Source organism: Nannobrachium achirus (genome assembly GCF_963921795.1).
Source record: "Nannobrachium achirus genome assembly, chromosome: 11".
In the NCBI taxonomy this organism is placed as follows: domain Eukaryota; kingdom Metazoa; phylum Chordata; class Actinopteri; order Myctophiformes; family Myctophidae; genus Nannobrachium; species Nannobrachium achirus.
Window position 1 is genome coordinate 22,344,479 of NC_137820.1, and position 26,002 is coordinate 22,370,480.

Sequence of the window (26,002 nt, forward strand, 5' to 3'; positions counted from 1 at the left end):
GTATGGCCATTCTTAGTGGGTGTTGGTTTTGGTGGTTTGCGTGGAACGCCGGGGAGGGGCGGATTCGTGTGGTCAGCGGGATCTCCCAGCTCGACCTGATTACAAGGAGGAGAAAAAACAACTGAGTTATTTAAATCATTGTCACATCTTTCTCCTTCATGTTGCCTCCCCCCTCTCTCTACCCCCTTCCTATCAGATAGAAGTGTAGGTAATGAGGTTTGCATGTCAATGTGATGTCGTGCATTGATACCCCCCTGGCGTGGAGGCCCGTGAGTCACAGCCACAGGTGGGGGAGGTTGTGGTGATGGTGTTCGTCCAGCCGGGCCGACCTCACTGTTGTCCTTCACCTCTGGTGTGGCACGGTGTCGTCCAGCCGGGCCGACCTCACTGTTGTCCTTCACCTCTGGTGTGGCATGGTGTCGTCCAGCCGGGCCGAGCTCACTGTTGTTCGCCCCTGTTCTGGCACGGTGTGAGGAAGGCAGAGGCTGGCTGTCCGATTCTGAAGGCCTCTCCTTTTCTTTTCTCTCCCTCGCTGCCTCTCTTTCTGCAGCCGCCCAGCGCAGCTGCGCCAGAGCGAGAATCCCAAGCCTGGCGACCTCATTTTCGGCTTTCTTCAGACTTTTCCGTTGTGAGATTTTATCGATATGTTGATACAGTACTCCAGAAAATCTCGTCAAGTCCTCAGTCGTGAGAGAGTCATCATATCCGAATTCCTTTCTCCATATGGGCAAAAATGGTGCAATTGTTGGGCACCTAGAAACAATCTGTTTCATTTCCTCATCGTCTATCTTAGCCGTTACGGCTGTTATCAGTTCATTCTCCAAGCTTTGGAGAGAGGCTTCAAACTCAAAGGTGCTGTTCAGTTTGTAAAAAGGTTGTTTAGATTTCGGCAGGTGTTTTCTACCTCCCTGTGCATTCCCCATTTTCCAGCTGGTCGGATAGGAGGAGGATGAAATCAAAGCTAGTTTGCTTTCCACCTCAGCTGGCGGAATAGACGGAATAAAATAAAAAATAAGACTAAAAAAACGAAACACACTAGATAAGACACAACAGGTAAGCGTAAAGCATGAAGATTTCCGTCAGAACGTTCTGTTCTGGAACATAAAGGAAATCTACCAATTAAAATAACCACGCTATTTCTTATGTGATTAAGTGGCTTGAAACAGCCGTTGTTGGGTTATGCACTGGCCAAGAGATTCTCCCTTCAGAACAATTGCTTTTGTTCTGGGTACACTAAACAAAATCGTGTAAAGATTTCCTTCAGGACAGAAATAACTTTCGTCCTGGCAACACTAAACTGGAGTCTCGTGCTAAATAACACCAACTAATAATATGGACAAGCATGAATCTGTGACCAACAGTCTGCTATGTCCTCAGAACAGGAAACCGCAGTCCCTATTCTGTTACTCAAACGTGCAACAAAAAGCAACAAAACAATAGACAAAAAAAACATTAAACAATAAAAACGCAGCTTGGGCTAGAGGTAGCAATTCTCTAACTTAGCAGGTACAAATCTTTAAGTACTTGACCCATCTGTGATTTTCAGTCCAAAAAGGCATGAATAAAATCAAAACTTACACTGTGTGTTTTATACACACTTCTCAAGTCCCATGGTAATTTCTCCGCGCGCCGGAGGAAAAACGAGTGGGAGAGAATCCTTTCAGTGATAATCCGTGGGAGTTAGGGGAAATGTCTGATAATATCCTCGGCTGGTTGTTTCTCTAGCAGAGATGAACGAAGACTCCAAAACAAACTGTCCAGCAGTTTATCGAATCCATAAACGTCAACTCAGTAGAAATCCGCAAGAAGTGACCAATTGATGGAATGGATTATTATATTCCATATGAATAGACAGTTTCCCCCAAAATGATTGAATTCACTCCCACACAATAATAAATGAGACCACACAGTGCAAGTCCGGGTTTTTCTCTTACTGTATATTAAATCAATGAGCATACAAAATAGATGTCCAGTACAGTACAATAAACATGTGTCTCTTTTCTTTCTCAATCTGAATCCTCATACAATGTAACATCAGTTCACAAATATACTTCAGTAGGTACAGGGAAAATAGATTTGTCAAGCATTCATTGGACAGTTAAACATAACAATGGATCATGAGATGGTGTTGTGACTGAGTCTCGTGAACTCAGAAAGGATGTAGAATGTTTTGGCTTCTCATTATCCAGTGTCCGGGACACTTTGACATTTCGCTGGTCAATCTCTCTGTCCCTGTAGTGGGCAGATTCTCGTCACATGCATTAGTTATCAGATCACAACAAAATAACCTTGTCACTTGTAACACTGAAGTTGGTGTTTTAAATATAATAGATATTAAAATGTTTTTAACCCATCAGTCAATATTCGCTGTTTTCATTGAGCTATTCTTTGAGCTGATTCTCAACATAAAGTGAGCATCATTGGCCAACTGTGGCATATTCCAGACCATCTCTGTTCCTAGGTGACCACTCGCTCCACTTATTATTTTCCTGGAAGTGCCTTGTCTGTGGTCGTCTGCCAGCTTGCCTGTCTTTAATTAGTGCTTTATTTTTCTTTTGATCATGGGTCCTGGCTGGGTAATCGTTGCCAGGCTCCTGGACAGAGGTGGAAACCAATTACCTGTAAAGGCTTAGTGGGTATTTCTGCTCTTCTCTCTCTCTCTCTCTCTCTCTCTCTCTCTCTCTCTCTCTCTCTCTCTCTCTCTCTCTCTCTCTCTCTCTCTCTGGATGACTTGCTGCTTGTTACAACTCAATGCCCCCTTTTCACATTATTATTATCCAGAAGCTGTTATTACTGTTTTTGAAATAGGACTTAAATGTTTAAAATGTATGTACAAATATTCGTTTTTAGGGTTTCTGGCTTGTGTAATCAATCAATCAATCAATCAATCAATCAATCAATCACAGTTTATTTATACAGTACATTTCATAACAAGTGCAGTTCAATGCGCTTCTCAGATTAGGTTTAAAAATAAAGATGAAAAAACTGAACGCTAACAAGACAAATGAAAAGAAAGCGTCTGAAAATCAGTGAGTGTGCATGTGAGTGAGGGACACTGAATGCAGAAAGCTATAGTAAAAGCAACACTAAAAATGTGTGTCTTAAGATTTCTTTTAAAATCAGCCCCGTTTGACATATGTATGTACTAGATGGCTGAACATCTAGTACACACACACACACACACGCACGCACGCACACACACACACACACACACACACACACACACACACACACACACACACACATGCACAATTCTCTTCTGCCTTCTCTATATAGACAGTCTATGGTATATGAGCCAAATTCCTGTCTCCCTCTTGTAGAGGTTAATTTCAATGGATGTCATCACCGCCTCTTAAAATGCTAATTTTACTGGCTGAGCTCGAACAGACTAAAGGGTCAGAATATGAGTTAAAATGTTAAACGGTGCAATGAATCTGGCCAATCCTGGTTGGATCACACTTAAAGCAGTGACAATGGTCAATTTCAGAGAAAGTGCATGATGGCAAATGCAGGTATTGTACATAATTGCTTGGGTACCTCAGGGGTCCCATATAGGGCCCCATAGGGCTGAACCTACAGGGCCCGAGCCGATGATTAGCAGCAATACCTTTACAACAGACATTTTGGCTTTGCCCTTGAAGAAATCCATCGCATCTTTACAACAGCTTCCTTTAGTTTGAGACTGAGAGAGTGGAGATGAAATGTGAATGTGGAGGGGTGATGAAAGGGACAGAAAATTGATTGCACCACTTATATGTGATAGTCTGTTCAGTGCATTTCTTTCCATTGTCACTTGGAACAGCATCTGTCACAGGTTTACTTTGCCATGCAGCTTGAGACCAGGAGAGAGATTGGAGATGAGAGAGAGGTGAATGACAGTTTTAACCCCTTCTCTGACATCTCTATTTCGGGCATGTCATTATAGGTGATGTTTTTAAATGGCCGATCTACAAGTGCAGTCTGTTTTCATATTTTAAAATGTGAAAACACACACGCACGCGCGCGCGTACCTACGTGTGTGTGTGTGTGTGTGTGTGTGTGTGTGTGTGTGTGTGTGTGTGTGTGTGTGTGTGTGTGTGTGTCAAATTGTATTTATATAGCACCTTTTACAGAGAGATCTCACAAAGTGCTGTACAGGCATTGAAAGAAAAACACAATAAAAACAATAAAAGTAGGAAACAGGCTATACAGTTAGTTACTGAGAAATGTAAATTAAAATCAAATCCCAACAACAAATGCCTGTTCAAATAATAGCGTTTTGAGGTTCTTTTAAAAAATATCGACAGAGGCTGCAAATCTCAAGGCTTGTGGAAGAGCGTTCCAAAGTTTGGGGGCAACAGCTTGAAAAGCCTTATCACCTTTGGTTTTTAAATGAGTCCTTGGAACTATTAACAGACCCTGCTCAGCAGACCTTAGGGCCCTTTCAGGCTCATAACGATCGACCAGATCTTTTAAGTAGCTCGGAGCCTGATCATGCAGAGCTCTGTACGCGAGCACTAAGACTTTGAACTGGACCCTGAAATTAATGGGGAGCCAGTGCAGGGAGGCCAGGACAGGGGTGATGTGGCACCTTCTACTGGACCTGCATGGTGAGAAGTCTGGCGGCAGTATTTTGGATTAGTTGTAGGCGGTCCATGGAGGTTTTGCTGAGGCAGCCGTGAAAAGTGAGTTACAGTAGTCAAGCCGAGATGAAACAAAAGCATGAATGATCATTTCCAGTTCGGGGTACGTGACAATTGATCTAAGTTTAGCAATGTTCCTAAGGTGTGTGTGTGTGTGTGTGTGTGTGTGTGTGTGTGTGTGTGTGTGTGTGTGTGTGGACTATAGAGAGAGGGGGATGATACGTCCATCCCCTGTGGCTTAAATAAGCTATATATATTTGTTAATACATTTAGAATTTCTGTATTAAAATCGCCTTTTATCCATGAACTCTGCAAACTCAGAGATGATCTAATAGGAATAGGTCATTGCTTTGGCTGGGAGCTATTCGTTCACACGCCCTCTAAACTTACAGCCAATTACAGCCCACAGGAGAGTGTGAGAAAAGGCATTACATCCAAGGTGCTGCTGCTGCTGCTGCGAGCACAACTTGCGGCAGTACGCAGCAGTTTTGCGCTCGGATTTGTGTGCGAGCAGCAAGTGCCTGCCTCTCTCTCCTCTTAGTGAATGAATGCATGGATGACGATGATGAGGCGACATTAACATATTATTGGCGCTCATCATCATCGCAAAACCACTCTTGGCACAATCACACACAAACACAATTTGTCCGCACGCACAGCATGGACGGGCTGCAGACAGGCAACAACAACGCTGGAGTCAGTGCGGAGGAAAAGTACCGCGCTCTAGCCTACGACACAGCGTTCAGCACGCTGGTGGCAGTGATCGTGTACTCGATGGTGAAAGTAAGCCTGGACGGCATCAGGCAGTGGCGGGCGAGGATACCGGTTTTGATCATCGGATCGGGACCCATAGGGCTGACGGCCGCCCTCGTCGCTGTTCGCTCGGGCAAGGTGCTGAAACTGACCGTGCTGGACGAGAGGTACCGGACAGCCCTGCTCTGCCGCCCCCAGCAGATCGCCCTGGACCCCGCGAGCGTGGAGTTTCTGCTGGGACTCGGGGTCGACTTCGATAACGTGGAGGGGTGCTGGCACAACGAGCACTTCTTCACCAAGATCGGGGTCTTTCAGGAGTACCTCCTGAGCATCCTGGAGCAGAAGAGGCAGAAGGTGGACGTCAAAGTGAAGCTGGGCACCAAGGTACAGTCTCCCTCTGCTGCCCGAGAGCTTTTATAGCCTGTGTGCCACTACCACTTAATTACCTCTGCAGCCCAGGAAAACAGTAAATCAGGCTCCCATGCCGGTGGTTTGCAACCCTTTTCACATATGGTCCGTTATTTATTAGGCATTTGAGCCACAGACCAGATCAAAAACTTGGTCTGAGAATATTTTGTCATCTGTGTCTAAGATGTTGTCCACAATTCCATTCTGTATTGATGTGGTATAGGAGAGATAACAGGCAAATGTTGATCAAAATCTTCTACATGTAACTTCTACATTCTCCAAGTGTGTAGACTTCTTGTAAATTAAGTAATGCAGATGTTTAACAATAATTTAACTCTTGAGTGGGTGAAATGAAACCAAATGGACATATGTGGACCAAATGGGTCCATTTGGTTACCAACTCTCCAACATTTAGCTGGGGACCACCTGGAACCCCCTCAAGGACCCCGGACCACTGGTTGAGTGGTCAGTCAGTCAGTTGCCCAATCATAGTTTGTAGATCTAGCTTTAAGTGGTGGCCTAGTCCTAAATAATGCTTACCTTTATCAATAGGTAATAGGCTAAGCTATACATAGAGATGATTGAAAATGATATTCCACTCTAACAGTAACTGTCATACAATTATGATTTGTTATATGACTTACTACTTTGATTTGTGCTATATACTGTACATGTACACACAGCATACAGTGTGTGTATATCGATATTACAGAAATAGAGGGGGGGGGGGGGGGGGACTCAAATTATCCGCCACTACATCACATTTCAGCCACTGGGCGTGGGGTATTGTTGATGTTTCCTCACTGTCCCTCTGTCAAAACCTGATCCTCGCCAGTTAGGTGCCAACGATCTAAACCAGGGGTCTGCCTGTGTGTGTGTGTGTGTGTGTGTGTTTGTTGCGACCGTAGGTCGCATTTACTATCAAAACCTCCACCGGCTGTCCGTGCGTCAGTCCGTCAGTCACATGTCACACTTTTGCCCTGCTCATATCTCCACAACCGTTGCCCCCATCCACGCCAAATCTTGCACACACACTCCTGACCTGCCAAACTACTACCTCCAAGGACCCCCGCAGCTCCAGGGACCCCCAGGTCCCTGGGGGACCCCCAGGTCTAATTTTGCCCTGCTCCTATCTGCACAACCGTTGCCCCCATCCATGCGACATTTTGCACACACACTCCTTACCTGTCAAACTACAACCTCCAAGGACCCCCGGAGCTCCAGGGACCCCCAGGACCCTGGGGGACCCCCAGGTGTAAAAAATGACCAAATGTGCACAAATGACCACCCCAACGGGGCTGCTCACGGGGAATTCCTGGGGACCACCCACTCCTGGTGCTCCAGAACGGATGCAAAAGTGGTGGCGCCCCCAGTGGAGGACCCCCTCCACTGCAGCTCACATAAAATGCCGTAACTCCTACAGATTTTGCCCTAAAATCACGAAAATCACTACACAGCATGTCTACACTCATGTCATCAACATGGATCAGGAAGATTTAGGAAAAACACATTTTTGCCCTATTTGTGGAGATAAGCGACCTACGGTCGCTTATCTCCCGATTAGGGAGTCTTACTGGTGTGTGCGTGCGTGCGTGCGTGCATGCGTGTGGGTGCTGAGTCAGGCAAGGGTCCGATAGCCATCAGCATAGATGGTGACAGGACCAGTGAATGAAAACAAGTCATTGGGGGTTTCAAACAGAAAAGGGCTGCAGCCCAACAGCACACACTCTTTATCTGTCCATGAAAGAACGCTGCTATTTTCCACTTTATTTATGGGTCTCGCTATGAGCCAGTTTAACCCTCAGGGCAGACGTAAACACACTGAATGTATCTTCCTTGTCAGGCAGTGCTTTGATTTATGGCTGACTGTAAATTTCTATGGCAAGAGAAACCAGTGTTTCATATGACATCCCAGAGACCCAATATAACATACTTACATAACATCAGCGCTGCTGTAGATTAGGGCTTTGGATTCAACAAATCTCCCAAAACCTCTCCTTACCACCCGATGTGTCCTTACATACTGTAGACCACAGTGAATAATGTTAGTCTGAGAGTAGACCCTGAGGCCATTCCTCAGTGAGCTTTTTAAGGCCAGTGGAAAGTCAGAATGATTGGTCTAGACACACTGTGAAGTCCTGAGTGTTCATTGGAACTCTGAGGGTGTACACATGGAACCGAACAGACCCTTACAAAGTGAGTCAATTGGACCACAGGACCCATACAGGTCCATTTCCATTTGGTTCCATTTATGCACTCACAGAGTCAAATCAACACTGAATATTTATACTGTGTGCATGCTAGAACGTCACAGTAAAGGAAAATCCAATTCAAATGTACAAGAGAACAGTGCTTAAATCAAAAGAGGATAAGAAGTAATCCTGAAAGGATTTGTGCAGCAAGATGGGATACGAGATGGAAGTGCAAAAACATGTACAGTAATGGTCTTTAGTGTGAGATGCTGTGAGCAAAGCCCTGTGCTAAGCTTTTTCATTTTACTAGTATAGTAATAGGACATTCTATCTCATATTTGACCAGAACATTTAAGAGGTGAACATTTGACAAATGATGGACAGAATCGTGTTAAGGAAGTCACATTTTTCCCAAGGACCCAAAGAAGAGGGTCATGTCTCCTGTGCTGTTAAATGACTTTTTTCCCCTATTGATTACTCATGCCATAGAGTCTTAGTTCAATAATATTTTTCTGTATTTGTCACATTCCTAAAACAGTAAATTTAACCCCATTGATTCCGGATGGGGACCCCGAATGCATGGCACTGGATGGGGAAACCGTCTTTTTTTTTTTTTTTTTTTTTTACTTCTTAGGAACTAAAAATATTATTGAACTCAAGTCTCCATGTCATGAGTAATCAATAGAAAAAAAAGTCATTTTGGGGGTGAACTACTCCTTTAAGCCATTAACATTTTCCTGCTTATAAGATTTGACTGACTTTGAGGTAGAGACTAGATTTGGATGGGGGCGGCAGTAGTTGTTGGAGTAGTTGAAGAGTAAAAAAGTTGAAAACAAGTAGAAAAGTGTGCTAGTGTGCTAGCTCAGAGCACAGGTTCCGCCAGGCCGAGTTGCCTACCCAGAGCCGGCAACACTTTGATCATAGCTAAAGGGTCTTCAACAGGGGGTCCGGGACCCCTAGGGGGTCCTCAGAGTTACTACTGGGGTTCCTCCAAATTGTTGTGTGATAGAAACCCTTTTCTCCTTTTTTATTAACCACTTGAACCCTTCCATCCATATTCTGAGAACTTTAGCCGATAGCTGATCTACAAGCTCACAACGTGGAGGTTTGGTGTAGGGGAAAAAGAGCAGACTCAGTACTGTAAGTACAGTAAGGTTTGGTGTAGGGGAAAAAGAGCAGATTCAGTACTGTAAGTACAGTAAGGTCAAGTTTATTACTTATTGACGGTTCAAGTGGTTAAATATCTGAAAAGACAAATTGACATGAATCCAAAATACACTGATGATTCTGCTGTCAAACAATGAAACTAGGCCTATATATGGAATCTATGAAAAGGTTGTTGGGCCCCTGCTTAATCTCTCTCTCAACTAAGGGGTCCTTGGCCTGAATACGTTGAAGACCCCTGTCATAACCACTTGGAATGGGATCTGAAAAATCAGACTTATACATCATTATCCAGAGATAATACTGATTTGTGTGAGCCCACCATTCGTGCTGCTCCATTGTATCTAAGAGTAAACAATATAGCCCACACGCTAACGCTATTAGCACCAATGTCACAAAGGTCACATCCCCACATTTAGCAGAAAGGCCCTTTTTTTTGCAAAGAAAGAAAGCCTCTAAAAACAGAATAATTGTTAGACTGCGGTGTCACCACAGTCAAATATTTATTTTGCAACAATTGGCCTCCTGGTGGGGTGATGCTACTGGCCATTCGAGAAATTTGGGGCAGAGGTTTTTACTTACGCCTCCAAGGAGTATCGTTTGACCGTCCAACGGTGCCGGGCGGATGTTAGTTGCTCACAGACGGACAGACACACGGCCTGGCAGAGACAATAATTATCCAAAGTTTTCAAATACTTTGAACAAATTACAAATTTGTCCAAAATGTGAAAATATCAGATCTACAAGCTCAAAACGTGTCGTGATCAGCTATTTTCGCCATGCGACACACACTAGAAAGATGTTGTATGGTTATGTTGTCCTCTATGTAAAGGTTTGAATGAATATTGTGCAAGTTCAGAAGATTCATTTAACCTAGGCCTATGTCGTGTATCTATCAAGCTAGGGTAGATGCTATGTGGGAATCTTTAGAGCTAACCAAAACCACAACTCAAAGTGGCTCCTTTGTTTCATTGTTTCATCCGGTGGCACACCACAGGATCAAACAACGCCCTGATAGACAACATCATATAAAACATTTTGCAACTGTGAGGTGCACAGTTCATTGCACAGTAATGTGTTACTAGTCATCACTTCCGTGGCCAGCAGCTCCTCTTACCTCTCCTCACCCAGTGTCTCATCACTGCTGCAGGAGTCCCGGCTGCCCAGTCATGGTGGACAAGGTCACTTTGATCGCGCCAAACTTCCGTTTCGTTTAGAGTAACTGCCAAGTCACCCATTTCCTCCTGGTTGCGCAGAACATTGTGTTTAATGATTGATTCTTTTCCCTCCCAGCCTGTAGGTTTTGTGAGGTATTTTGAATGCAGAGAAGGGCTTTTGTGAAGCACCTGTTCTCTGCAGTCTTAAAGGATTAAACGTACGTAGTTCTTTTGGGTGCTCAGCTGATATAGCCCCAGGAGGCACTCTCAGTTTGGATGTATGGTGCACTGCCCCCTCATTCTCTGTCTTTCTTTCTTTCCCTAACTCACTCTCTCTCTCTTCAGTCTGTTGCAGGATCTAGACCATACATGGGCAACTGGCGGCCCGGGGGCCACATGCGGCCCCCACTTTCACTTAATGCGGCCCGCAGGTTGATATCAGAATACTGATTCCAAACATGGCCCGCTTCAATTACTTCATTATTAGCTTAACGACTTGTACTATTATTATTTTATTGTCTTTTTATGTCCAATGTATTGGTATTTTAGTTCATAAAGTTGACATAAGTATAACTAAATGCATTTGAAAAAAATATATAATAATTCAGGATTCCAATTAAAACAATTGCAAAAAAATAGAAGATCTACAAGCTCAAAACGCGGCCCACTGCGACGCGTTTTGAGCTTGTAGATCGTCTATTTTTGCTACTTTTGTGTGACATAGAATGATGAAGTAAGGCATTCATTTTACAAAAAAAATAAAATACAGATATGAGAGGTTTTGCCCGAAAGTATATGCAATGTGGCCCTCTGAACTAAATGTGTAAATATAGTGGCCCTCTCCATCATCAAAGTTGCCCACCCCTGATCTAGACGCTACTATTGTACTAAAGAGCAGCAATACATACAAGGACAGAAATAAGCTAATGTTAATACAATTTGTATTTATATTAGCTTTATTTCTGTCCATTTACTGGATGTGATGCTTGCATGGTACACTCAGGCCTTGTAAACCCACTTCAGTGGCTCATATAAACATGAACATGGGTGTTAGTGGCTCAGGTGGTAGAGCAACCACTTGGAAAATAAATGGGAAGTTTCCCAGTTTGATCCCTGAATCCCCCTGGCAAGACATCAAACCCTTAACACCCTTTTTTAAAATTTTAGTCCATGGTTCAATTCCCAGCCAGCCAGGTAATTTGCTCTACCAGGTTTGGCAGTGGCTCAAGTGGCCGGTTCGATCCCGGGCTCCGCCAATGTTAGTATCGAAGTGTCCTTGAGCAAGACTCTGAACCCCTATATTGCTCCCGATGGGCAGGTTGGAACCTTGCATGGTTTCCTCCGCCATCGGTGTATGGATGTGTGTGTGAATGGGTGAATGTAAACTATGTAAAGTGCTTTGGATAAAAAGTGCTTTATAAATGCACCATTTACCATTTTCAGCTACCCATGTATGGATGTGTGTGTGAATGGGTGAATGTAATCTATGTAAAGTGCTTTGGATAAAAAGTGCTTTATAAATGCACCATTTACCATTTTCAGCCACCCACTCTTACTTTTACGTCACACTCGGGTGGTGAGAAAGTGTTTGACAGAAGCAGTCAGTCATACTGTATACATTAGAGTAAAACAGCCACTGTGTGTGAATAATCGTCGTCTATTATTTCCAACCCTCACTCAGCTGTTCACTGTAAAATCCTGATTGTTAATTTTTGTACCCTCGCAGAGTCAGGGGCGTCACAAGGGGGGGGGGGGGCGGGGGGGGAGTGGGACTGAGTTACTAGGGACCAAGGTGGAGGGGCCTTAATTATTTTATACTTTAGCTATTGAAAAATAGCAGATATACAAGCTCACAGCGTAGCACCGAGTGCCGCACTGCGAGCTTGTAGATCTGCTATTTTTGAAAAGTTGTGAAAATGTGTGCAAATCTTTGAATATATATATAATTTTTAAGCGAACATTTGTAACTTAGCTTCTGGGGGGTCCCTGGAACTAAATATTTTGAGATGTGGGTCCATGGCCAAATACATATTATTTTGGCCATGGACCTGAATTCACATGAAAATGTTTGAGCACCACTGGCATAGAAACATGAGCGCTCAGGATCTGACTGTGTTCCTTTGTGCTCTCAGTTCACAGAGGAGTACCTCCGTCGCATGCCGCGCAGCGACTGGCCGCGTGTGATCGTGGTGGCTGACGGCTCGTGCGGTGACTCCTGCTCTGTGCTGGGCATCAGCTCTGACTACACTGTGGAATCCTGCCACGCCTACGGAGCTAACGCCACTATAGAGAGACTGGACCAGAGACAGGTCTGGACACTTGCACACTAATGGACACACACACATACACACACACACACACACACACACACACACACACACACACACACACACACACACACACACACACACACACACACACGCGCGTGCGTGCGTGCGTGCACACACAGACGCAAATGGATCCACTCTCTCACAGACACACACCAAAACATGCACACACTCTCAAAACACACACTAATGACTGCACTCAATCTCTCTCTCTCTCTCTCACACACACACACACACACACACACACACACACACACACACACACACACACACACACACACACACAAAGACGCTAATGGATGCACTCTCACTTAACACACACACACACACACACACACACACACACACACACACACACACACACACACACACACACACACACTTAGGTAATAACAAACAGGTTGTGGAGAGGGGAGAGGGCCTTGTGTAAACAGAGCGAGGACAGTACAGACAGGATATTGCTGTGTGGGAGAGGCGAGCTAACTTAGTTTGACCCAGAGAGCCGGTCTGAGCAAACAGCAACGTTGGACCAGCACAATAACTAACTAATAAAAGCGGTCGGCTATCAATGGTTGGCTGGACCCCATCTGCAGCACTACTGGCGTTATTGTAGACCGCTCGTTGACCCCGAGTGACGCAGCTGCTCTTCCGACACTGTCAGGTGACAGACAGTAAAGCCCAATTCATACTTCCGCTGCACAATGTTGTTGCACGTTGGAAATAGACAACCTACAAGCTCACAACACCTTGTCTTGTGAGCAGGTTCCCCTGTTTTTAGCGCACAACATTGCACATGTCGTCAACTGGTGCCGGAGAATCAATTAGGATTAAAGGTCACACACCGGTGAGTTTTTTCATGTAATTGATTCCCAGATTTACGGTATTTATTATAATTCTTTTACGAACTGGTGATTCGGAAAGTGTCCGACAGTTTGGTCTCAAACTCGGCGTGTGTCTCATCAGGGGCGTCGCCCTGAGTACAAGGATTCACGGTGGGCCCTCCATGAATGTTCTTCATAGGGGGAGGGGGTTTAACCCATTTAGACCGGGAACGCATTATTACGCGTTGTTTTGTGCTTTAACTATTGAACAATAGCAGATCTACAAGCTCACAGTGAGCTTGTATATGTGCTGATAAAGAAACCCTTTCCCCCGGAACAAGGACGATTTTTCACTGCAAATTATAGTATCAAAATGTATGAATGAGGCTACATCAACTACATTATATCGATAGTTTTGATGCGAAATAGCCAGCGTCAAGCTCACAACGCGATACACTGCGACATGGTGCGACGCACCGCCATGCGTTGTGAGCTTGTAGATCTTTTCCCGCTTTGTGACACTGCATCCATAAAAGTATATCAAGCCCTTAAATTTAGGCCGAGGATTATTGAACGCTTTAACTATTGAAAAATAGCAGATATACAAGCTCACAGTGCGGCACCGAGTGCCGCGCTGTGAGCTTGTAGATCTGCTATTTTTGAAAAAGTCGTGAAAATGTGTGCAAATCTTTGAATATATATGTATTTTCAAAGGGAACGTTTGTAACTCAAATTTTGCTTCTGGGTGGTCCCTGGAACTAAATATTTTGAGATGGGGGTCCGTGGCCAAATACATATAATTTTGGGGGTCCTTCACATGAAAAAGTCTGAGAACCACTGACATAGTAGTCTCTCAAGAACAGACTAACTGAGCTCCAGTTAAGTGAAAAGGACCTTTTCTTTGGCGATGGCTGGCCAGATTGCTGACATAGAAACATAGGGTTTTTCAAAAAATCTTAGAAGGACTCAAAAGACACTTATAGAATCGGGTCGAAATTATAATTTTCACGATTTTTCAAAAATAGCAGATCTACAAGCTCGCAGCGCGGCACTCGGTGCCGCGCTGTGAGCGTGTATATCTGCTATTTTTCACTGGTTAAAGCATTCAATAATTCTAGGCCTAATGATAAAGCAACTGTTCCCTGCTTCGGAGTTGGGACCGAGCATTTCTTCTCTTCCCCCTTGCCGGTGGATATGAATATGGAGCATATTCATCAGCTGTGATGTTTTTCACATCCTTTGCCAAAGGTCATCAGTCATGAATATAAGCAGATGGTTCCTGGTGCGATGACTCAGGGATAAAGCCCAGACGTCTAGAAAGGAGGGATGGTTATAGATGTAGAGATGTGAAATACATCTGCAGCACAATGCCCCTAAAAATATACTCAAACAACCTGGAGACAAAAACAATTGGTGCGGTTCAACCTAACAGCCCGTTAGACTGATGGAAGATACCTAGCTTATATTACAGTCTTCACCACAGCAGCCATCTCATTTCCTGCATAGCTCTTAAGACACAAGCAAAGGCTGTCAATTCTTAATTTGATACCCAAGAAGGCCTCGTTTCTGTATTTTCTTCTTTTTTTTGAGCGGTGCAAACCGCTCCTATAAGTGGCTGTGCGTGTGTCTGTAGCCTTTTTCCTCAGTGTTTTGCCATAGCAAAATGTGTGTGCGTAGCATCATGTTTGTCTAGTGATGTCATATTTTGTTTGTCTGTAGCCTTTTTCCTCAGGGTTTTCCCATAGCAAAATGTGTGTGTGTGTGTGTGTGTGTGTGTGTGTGTGTGTGTGTGTGTGTGTGTGTGTGTGTGTGTGGCATAGCCTGTACATCCTAGACTTAAATCCTAGTCTGAAGATGTTATGCAAGCACGACCACCGCTCACTTCACATTGGGTGTGATTTTTTCATTTGTATCTCTAAACAAGAAAACCGACCTTTAGCTTACGGTACCTTGCTTTACCACTGTGTCACTTAGAAGAGAAGACAGTAAATGGTAAATGGTGCATTTATATAGCGCTTTTAATCGAAGCGCTTTACAGAGATTGTGCATTACATTCACCCATTCACGCACACATTCATACACCGGTGGCGGAGGAAACCATGCAAGGCACCAACCTGCTCACCGGGAGCAATGTGGGGTTCAGAGTCTTGCCCAAAGACCCTTCGACATTAACTCAGGGGGAGCCCGGATTCGAACTGGGAACCCTTCGGGAACCCTTCGTGCTCTAATAACGGTTTCTCTACCCCTGAGCTATGCCGCCACACAGCCGCCCCACAGACAGTAAGAGAACAATTAGTTAGCTGATAAATAGTGAGATTACACCCTATTAAACTACCTTCAGTCATCACAGCCTCCTCATGGAGGAGAACACATCATGTTCTCCTCAGGATCTGTGCAGCTGGCTTCATTGGCCCTCTTCCTCTGTTATCCTCCAGTTATTGAATTTGCCTCCTAGGATATGACCTGTTGGCCTTACATTCCCATTCCACCTCGCCACCCCTCCTCCTCGCCCCTTCCATCTCCATTCTCCACACATTCTGTCTCTCCCGTACACGGCCCTCCGCATCCCTGGTCCGTCTCCCCTGACGACGATAGACAAAAATGCTGCTTTATCCCATTTGGTCTGGTTTATGTCATGGGAAACGGGATCAGCTCTGACTTGAGGGGAGGCAGGCGATTCAGGAGAGAAGGCGAGAGTGTTTTAGCATGATCATACTGTTTTTTCCCCCCATCATTTTCACCTAAGAATGTGCTAACGGTAACATGTGTATGTTAGAACATACAGTATTTACATACAGAACATACAGTATTTATGTGTGCAGTTAAGTTCATAGCATTAGCTTGTTGTTTGAGCCCCAAAGGCCTTGTGGCAGTGCTTATGTACACACATCTCATTGCTGTAATGATGACAGCAAACATGACAGTAATCCCATCTCTGGTGCTCGTAAAACTGCATTATGGCTGTGAATTGATTTGATCTAGGCGAGTAACATCTGCCCTGTATTCCTTTCTCTCTCCTCTACCTCCTCTGCTTCTCTCCCCGCCCCCGCCCTTCCAGGTGCCCACTCCAGAGATCCGCGCCCACAGCCTGTACTTTGACCTGTCTGCCTACGGAGTGGAGGCGCTCCGAGAGCATCGGAACCCTGCGGCAAAGGCTGGCTTTCATCTGAAGATCTACGGGACGTTCAGGAACCGCTACATGGCCCTGGTCTGTCCCACCACGGACACCAAGATGGTCCGCTTCCTCCGGCACACCGCTAACTCCTCTGTAAGGCCCTCTGTTTTTATATGCAATACTAGCCCGATCAATGCCAGTTATCTGTGTCAGATACCGATCCTGATTTTGGAGAGTCCTAGGACCAAGACCCATGATTAGTGATGTTTGAGCCTACAATTAAATGAAAATAAACACAATTAACCTTTATTTTATTTGAAAAAAGTATATATTGTATATCAAACTTCAGTATATATCAACTTAAACATAACAGTGCCCTTTGGAGATCTGATCTATGTTTTAACATCCTATATTAAAATGGCCTAATGGTGGATGGTGGACAGTGGATGTCACAAACGGATCAGTCAGTTGCCCTGACTGATCCACAACAAACTTGGCACAAACACTGTGGCTTGAGGTCAGGGGCCCCCAGGGGCCACAGGCATACGGTTGCTCCGATCAACACCAAACCTGGCACAACCAATGTTCAAGAGAGTGTCATGAGAATAGTCACCAGGGGCCATGTGTGGCCACATGCAGGGACCCCCAAGGGGCAACGTGTGCTCTATTTCTCCAAACCGTACCAAAGTTGGCACAAACACTGTTCAGGGTCTGGTATGAGAATAAAAAAAAACACTGACATATGAGGCACTACAGCAGTGTTAGAGCAGTATTTAACACTTCAAATGACCATTGGTCTTATCAGCGGACTAGATTTGAAGGCCGTGCAGTGGTCTGGAAATCCAGTAAAAAAGAAAAAAAGAAAAAAACTCTGGACACAAAACTGGACACATCGGCTGCACAATTGCCAAAACAGATCGTCATTGTCGGATGGAAACCTTGTATGTCCAAAACCGTTTGTTTTGTACCTATCATTTTTTAAATGATTTAAAATAGTGAAAAAAACAGATCTACAAGCACACAACGCCTCGCGTTACAAATTTGAAACTTGGAGACACAAGGTTTCTGCCCGACCGTGACGAGATATGGGTTAGGCTTTAGTCAGCGCAAATACAGAACTCTGCCCCTGAGAGATACAGTAGCAATGAAATGACAGAAAAGGGACAGAGGAGTTTGAATAATAATACATTACCGCCAAAAATGAATTTAATGAGTTGAGAAATTAATTTGGGGTTCAGGCCGTTTCCTGCTCCCTCTTATGTTGGGCCAGTTATGGGCCGTTGCTGCCTGCTTGGCAAGGCTGATATACTGTATGACATTTCCATCTTAATAGAGGAGAGAAGGCCTAATGACACAGGCCACAGATCTCCACCCTGCTTAATCTCCAACATTCACTCAGCTAATTGGCTTTGGACTGTTGTACGATTAGCATTATTTCTGGTGTGTGTGTGTGTGTGTGTGTTAGTGTGTGTGTATGTAGGTACCGTACGTACGTTAGGGCATTAACCAAAAAGTTGACAAGTCGACTCAGTCGACTTCATCCAGGGAAAGTCGAAAGTAAAAGAAAAAAAAAACATATTTTTTCATCATTATTTTTGCTCCATGTGTACGTGTGTACAGCGTTCAAACCGTAGGATTGCTTATTGTCTAGGGAATAATGATCTATCCTTTTCCAACTGTGTTTTTTCAATGGAATTGAGCACAGGGTTTCGGGTTTTGTCCCCCATTCACACAGTGTGATGACGTCATCAAACAATAAAGTCGACTTCAACTCAACTTTTTACTGAGTCGAGTCGACTTCCAAAAATCACAAGTCGTTAATGCCCTAACGTACGTGCATGCGTGTCTTTGTGTGTGTGTGTGCGTGCATGCATGCGCACGTGTGTGCCCACCCGCATGAGTGTCCAAGTGAGGAGAATGTGAACCAGCAGGGCAAAAGCAGAATAAAAAGGGGAAAGAGAGAGGGAGCCAGTAGACATCATCTGTGTGTGTGTGTGTGTGTGTGTGTGTGTGTGTGTGTGTGTGTGTGTGTGTGTGTGTGTGTGTGTGTGTGTGTGTGTGTGTGTGTGTGTGTGTGTGTGAGTGAGTGAGAGAGAGAGAGAGAGAGAGTAGTGAGTGAGAGTAGGCCATCTGCACCCTGCTGTTACACCACGGGGAGTAAATCCTCTCATCAGCATCACCTACAGCTGCCTCCATGTCCTCCCACAATGGCCGGCAGGAGCAGATGCTGCTGCCGAGCAGTTTGGTATTTTGACTGGCTTTCTGATGTCAAAATCCTAGTGTGATCACACAGCCTGCAGTCAGCACCGCAGCCTGACCAACCTTGGTACTGCTGTTGCTATGTGGGTGGCATTCATTCCACACAGAGCGCAAACATTCACACTCTTTTTACAACAACAGCCCACACACCAAGGCCAGCAGCAAGGCTAGGAGACGGTGTGTGACGAAGGATGTCGTTCTCACAAACAAACACACACACATGCACACGCACGCACGCACGCACACACACACACACACACACACACACACACACACACACACACACACACACACACACACACACACACACACACACACACACAAACACACAAACACACAAACACACAGACTCACATACACGTAAGCCTTGGTTACTTGGTAAATGATGACTGCTGGGTTGGGATGAAGAAGAGCAGATCTATGCTGAAAAAGAGAGTAAGTGGGAGAGAGACCAGAAGAGGCTAATTTGCCGGTATCTGGAGAATTGACACAACAGCACAAAATCAGAGGGGACAGGTTGTTTTTGTATTGTTTATTTAGACAGGACAAAAGTAAGACTAGAAACCGAGGAGAGAGTAGGGATGGGATGATGTGCGATATTATCGTTTATCGTGATAAAAAACACTCGTGATATTGTGATATCGTCCTCCGTCATGCACTGGGATAAATTCACCTTTTATTTGCCGAGCTGCCATATCCGGTACCACTTAAACTCTCTATAATTGTTAAAAGGTACTAATAATATATGTACTTGATAGTCTTTTTTCAGTCTCTATCAAATGTCTTTGCCAAAAAAATTGCCGAAGTGTTGCGACGCGTTGCGACGCGTTGTGAGCTTTTATATATGCTATTTTTTTGGCAAATGTTCCACCCCAGGATAATGGATTTTGATTATCGCGATAATATCGTAAATCGCGATTTCTTTTGTCACAATAATCGTGATATGAAATTTTCATATCGTCCCATCCCTAGGAGAGATTGCAATTAATGCGGTTGATGCTCAATGATGTCAAAGACTCATTTGACATTACATCTGGCTAAGTAAACATACAGTACATTATTATGAGGGATTGTTTACTAATGCACTAGCCCTAATAAACACCAGTGCATTCAGTAATGGACTGCTCTACCGTAAAGAATAAAAACGAAATGTCATCCTTTCATGTCCTTCTACTCAGATCATGAAGAACATCTTCCACCAGTCGTTCAACGCCTACAAGACAGACGTCGAGCCTCGTCTCAACGACCTGACGCTGCATCACATGCAGTGCAGCCGTCGGCTGTTTGAGATCCAGTTGTCACACAGACGGGTCAGCGCCGCGTACATCGAGGGAGACAACGTGGCGGTCACTGTGGAAGGCGAAGCGGCGCGTGTTCTCAATTTTGACACAGGTATCTGTGCACAGAACACAGCTGAATGTCATTGTTTGGAATAAGGATAAACACGTAGATGGGCATATGAATAAGATATGTATTACTTATTACGTGTGTGTGTGTGTGTGTGTGTGTGTGTGTGTATGTATGTCGGTGTCCTCTCTTGTTTAATACCGTAGCCCAATCAGGTACCAGCATCTCTGGCAACGTCATCATTAACTCATTTCTAGCCGATCCCGAGTATACTCGTGAAAAATACTCAAGTATTTAGAGTGCTGATCCCGAGTATACTCGCGTAAAATACTGTATATAGAGTAACGCTGGCGTTCTCACCCTATAGCCCGGCGGAAGCTCTGGGCACGATCGGCCTCGCCGATTCATCATCATCACGGATCCACGTGCACAAAATAGTAATCCCATAACATGGAGGCCGACGGCCGATCTCATCTTTAATGTCCATTATCTCCAAACAACACTTTTAAAGCCAAGGATGGCATTAGATTCTCGCTACAAAAACATAATAACAAAGGCATCGATCGGCCATTTTAGAAACGGCATGGGATGACGACCGCTCCCGTTGAATGACGTCATGACGTCAACCCGGAAGTGTTTACGCAATGGACTTCTGGCCTTCAAAATAAGACAATGGAGCGTATAGGAGCCTGCGAGCGGCACGCTAGACATTTAACCCGTTCATGTCTGGAGCACTAACAGGCAATGAGGGACCAGTATTCCTGGTGATGCCAGTGGTGATGTCATTGGCATGGGCATATATCATAATATATCAGTTTCTTTTTGAAAGTGGTGATGCCAGTGGTGAGCGCACCTCATGGCTTGCTTGCTCTGCTTGTGCACAAGTAGGCCATGTCGCTTGCGCACAAGTAGGCCATACATGGCCTACTTGTGCGCGCAACGCAAGTTGGAACCTCGACAGAGTGCATTCCTAGTTGTTACCTCCGGAAAGCAGTTTTCAAATTCATACGTCGTCTCCTATGATGACTGTATGAGGAAAAACATCAAAGGTCCCTATTTATAGAACAGAAAGCCATTCGTTTGGCTGGCACAAAGAGGACAGGTTGTTGAGGAGCAGCATCCTATGCTGAAAGAAAGAGTAAGTGCGAGAGAGACCAGAAGAGGATAATTTGCTGCACTGTATACAGTAGATGTACGGTATGTGTGTTTGTGTTTGTATGTATGCGTAAAAGGCCACCAAGTACAGCAGTGATTCACAGTTTGCACGCACGCTCACATGCAAACTGTGAATAGCTGCTGTATTTGGTGGCCTTTTAATTCTTATTTATATTCCCTGCAATGTCTTTCATTAAGAGCTTAAATGTATCCCCAAGGCTACAATTTAAGTTATTTCTGCACAAAAAGGTGTTATTACCCCTTATTAAATCAATTAACTGGCTATCTCTGAGATTAGTTTGAGCTGTCGACTGGTCTGCAGGTATGTATTATTTAGCAGGGGTGACTGACGTTTCGACATGCATCTTGCTCAGAGTCAAACTGTTTGAGGAAAACGCCACTCGAAACGTCTGTCACCCCTGCTAAATAATAAATACCTGCTGACCAGTCGAGTTCTCCGGGATATATCTGGGTAGTCTCTCCTGAAGTGCCCAGGGATTATTCTCTCTGATTCAAGTTGAGCACCTTCTACCTTCAACCGTCTGAAGTCTGCGTTGGACATCTCTTTTCCCCTATTAGTTTGAGTTGTTTTGTATAATGTCTATTATTCATGATGCCATTCTGCCTCTCCTCTCCTCTCCAGGTTGTGGGGTGAACCTGGGCATGCGTGGACTAGAGTCCCTGGGGACCTTTATCTACCAGACAGCCACTGCTGTTGACCAGAACGATGTTCTGGAGGCCCTGTCCGCTAAGATCCAGCACACCAGGCAGGTGGCTGAGACCTTCAAGCAGACAGGTCTGCTCCAGTCCATGTATGAGTGACATGGCAGCAGGACCTGGAGAATGAGTAGTATCGCAGCTCATGGAACCTGAGTGTGAGTCACGATGGTGGACGACGGTATCTTTGCTTGTGTTTACAGTGCTATGAGCCATGTTAGCGGTGGTGAGATGGATCGCTAGCAATTACGTGCTGAATACAGTTGTGTGTGCCTGACCTTATCGAGGCAGATAAGGATAATGAATGTGAGAATTTGACCAGAGACTTACCATAATTCTGGGTAATATAAGTGCCCAGATGGCCAACACAATAAACATGCACTGGATTGATGCCAACAGATATTGTTAATTGGTGGAGAGACCATAACTGAGAACAGGACTGTGCTGGTGGGCTCTTTTTACACCAACATATTATTGCGGATTTTCTGTTACCGAAGTTCTCCACGAAAAGTGGATAAGAGGGGGGCAGAGCCTATTGTCACGTCCAGAGAAATACATGGATTTCAAGGAGGTGTTTTGCTACTGTAACTGTGTAATTGTTGAAGAATGAATCTTTGACTTAACATCCAGGTTGTGGCTGACCGTTTGCAGTTCAGAGGTGTCAGAACTTAGACGAAGGGCAGACGAGGTTTTCCAGTGTCCCTGGCCCAGTGTTTGTAGACAGCTGTGTCTTAGACCTGTTGTAGTTACTGTCTATGTGTATGATTTGCTGCAAGAGCCAAACAGATCATGCTTGTGATTTGTTTTAGGTTTGGTTTGTGCACTGGGAGACAGTGACATCATGATTGGCTTTCTTCATGAGGCTAATTAGTAATGTACAAATGTGTGGGATGCATTCAACGAAGGAGTGAAACGGCGAAACGATACAAGCATATTTTGTGGAACTGAAACTTGAAACATTTAGTGTTGGGTTATCCTCTGTCATATGTAATGTTTGTTCACAATGTGTGAGTAGGGCTGTCACGATTATGACATTTTACATGACGATTCATTTTCTCTCAAATAATTGCGATTAACGATTTAATTGTGTGTTTGTCGTTGAGAATTACATTTCTGTTATGGCTTGTAGACTTTGAGGTTGCACATGGTAGATATGACACAACCTAAATATACAAAGAAATTACTGACATATTTGACAACTTTATACTTAAAAAAGAATATTGATAGTGGAAATAGCCGATCTACAAGCTCACAACGCGTCGCGATGCGACGCGTTGTAGATCTGCTATTTCCACTATTTTTTTACTTTAAAAAAATATATATGAACATTTTTCAACATGGAAACGACTATGACGATTATGAAAAATAATCGCGATTATGTCAAATAATTGCGATTAGACGATTATGTAATAATTGTGACAGCCCTGTGTGTGAGAACATCTGTGTGTCCTTTCTATCGTAAATGAACATCTTGTTTCAAAGATTGTATTGGTTGTGTATATTTAATGTGTGTTCCAGTGCACATTATTAAATGCATTTTGCAGGGATCCGATGTCACATTTTCACCTCAGCTCATCAAAAATCACTAAAATTAGTATATTTGTATGACGGTCGGTAAGTTTATAATATAGAATTTGTTATTGTGCCCTTATGTCCATTGGCAAGTGCCAAGCAAGAGCCTGTTTGTACACAGTACACACTGGTCTGATTGAAGTGATACAGAAAGTGTTATTTATGCAAAGTAAATTGTTGTTAAATTTGTTTAATAAAATATATATGGGCCTAAATGTTCTTTGTTTGTTTGTATATGTAAGTATTTTACATAGGTATTTTCTCTGCCTTTAATAAATACTGCAGAAAGTCTTTTTTAATCTTAATCTTTATACAGGTATTAAACGTTTCTTTGCCTCTCAGAATAACCAATATAGAGCAGTACTACCCTCTACTGGTCCAAAATGTGAACTGCGTCAGGTACGTGCATCAACTTGACAAGAGGAACATGATAGGACTAGGAGTCCACTCCAGTATAATCTATTATATTATGAATGCATTCAAGTAGAGAGGTAGAGGACTGCGGAATCTGTAACTGGATACCCAGAGTGTCCGTGGGAAGACAACACCATGGGTTCATTCAAGACATGTGTGGAGATGGAAAATGCTTAGTCTATTTTTCAGGGTCACAGCTAGGCCTACTGTATCCTGCTAACAGTCACTGCCGGCCTGCCTTACTGGTGGGAATGGATTTCACCCTCATTCTGACAAACAGTTCACCAAAGAGAGATTCAGAAGAACAAAATCATGTTGATACTCCTTCTGGTTACTACGTCGCCTCTGCTACTCCTACTAAAGCGTAGGCCTATTATCTCTGCCAGGCCTGATGAAGACCGGGAGGTGATTACATTTTTGCCCGTGTGTGTATGTGTGTGTGTGTGTGTGTGTGTGTGTGTGTGTGTGTGTGTGTGTGTGTGTGTTTGTGTGTGTGTGTGTGTGTGTGTGTGTGTGTGTGTGTGTGTGTGTGTGTGTGTGTGTGTGTGTGTGTGTGTGTGTGTGTGTGTGTGTCTGTCTTGCAAACCTTTTCATGCATGTGTAGCCGGTCAGAGCTGAGCCTCAGGGGCCACCATAGGTAGAGCTACACTATCCACTTCCTGGTTGTCAATCAAGGTTGACTATTTAAATGGGGAGATTGTTTTTACATTTTGTGATAGCAAAATGTCTTTACCTAGCCCCAAGGAAGGTTAGGCAGGAAGGGACAACACCCGGAAGTTTGGTACACCATGGGACGCCGCCATGACACTTTTGGGTGGCGGAAGTGACGAAGTGCTCATAGACGCTAATGTTATTTTGGGTAGCACTTCCGCCACCCAAAGTGTCATGGCGGCGTCCAGGCGGCGTCCCATGGAGCCTAAAACGCCCTAAAATGACGTTGGTGACTCTTCTTGCTGATACTTTCTTTGCCTAGCCCCTGGAAGTCACTTTGGCAGTGACGTCAGAATGGAAAGTGGATAAATGTCCCTTGATGATAAACGCGGGCGGTTCTCTCGGCTGGCTCCACGTATTCTATTGAAGTCAGTGGGCGCCGCCCCGCTCAGCGTGTAGATCATGTGGAATCAACTGCTCCTCCTTCCGTGGGCATTGCTAGTCGCTTTTTCGCCCCCCTTCTTTGGTTTGGGAAAGGCGATTAATGTGTCAGAAGGTGGATGGGCGGGCGGCACGAGGCTTTCTCCTCCTATGCAGTGCCCTCGCTATAGCAAATATGTGGAATCGAGCGCCACAGCCCACCAGGCCTCCCTCTTTTGTGCCTTGGTTTCATAGGGGGAGTGGTCTCACGTTCAGGGCGATTTTTTGGACTATAGAGACATTGACAGCCAAGAAAAATCCATCAGAAGGACTTCGCCGTCGGAAAGTTCACTTATTATTAAGCACCGATGTGCTCGGATATTTTTAATTTTTCAACGTGTTACACCCATAGAGTTATAATAAGTAGGCCTATAGGTTACACCACGGACAACCGCTTTTCGCTCGCGTCGCGCGTGTGTGTGTGTGTGTGTGTGTGTGTGTGTGTGTGTGAGAGTGAGTGAGTGTCGGAGATAGAGAGAGCGACAGATACAGACAGCGTTTATAAAAACTGCGTGTGTATGATGTTTTAAGCATTGTTGTTTCCCAAGTACTGGGTCTCGACCCACGGGTGGGTCGCGGAATGGGACTGTGACGTGTGTGTGTGCCAATGTTGTGTATTGTAACTACGTCTTCTATTGCAAACAGTGCTAAACTCTTCAATCAATCAATCAGTCTATACAACAACCTCGCGAATTTGCCTATACAGCCCCCACCCCCACACCACGCAAAAGTCCTCAATTCAACATATAGGCTACGTCAGTAAAAGTACAAAAGTATTGACTTGATTTCATAGGCAATTAATTGTTAGCCTACTGTCAAATCTTTTGTCCCAGTACAGTTTTTGCTGA

At 44.5% G+C, this 26,002-nt stretch overlaps 1 protein-coding gene across 1 annotated transcript; it reads left to right on the plus strand.

The window, feature by feature from the left end:
* Positions 1 to 5,282: 5,282 nt before the first annotated feature.
* LOC308294225 (uncharacterized protein) lies at positions 5,283 to 23,725 on the plus strand (the record flags this gene model as incomplete). The annotated part of the gene is made up of 5 exons (XM_080736952.1): positions 5,283 to 5,759; positions 12,429 to 12,605; positions 16,503 to 16,712; positions 19,997 to 20,210; positions 21,964 to 23,725. 5 exons carry the CDS (start codon positions 5,283 to 5,285, stop codon positions 22,140 to 22,142), a joined length of 1,257 nt encoding a protein of 418 aa, XP_080593078.1. The 3' UTR covers positions 22,143 to 23,725.
* Positions 23,726 to 26,002: the final 2,277 nt, after the last annotated feature.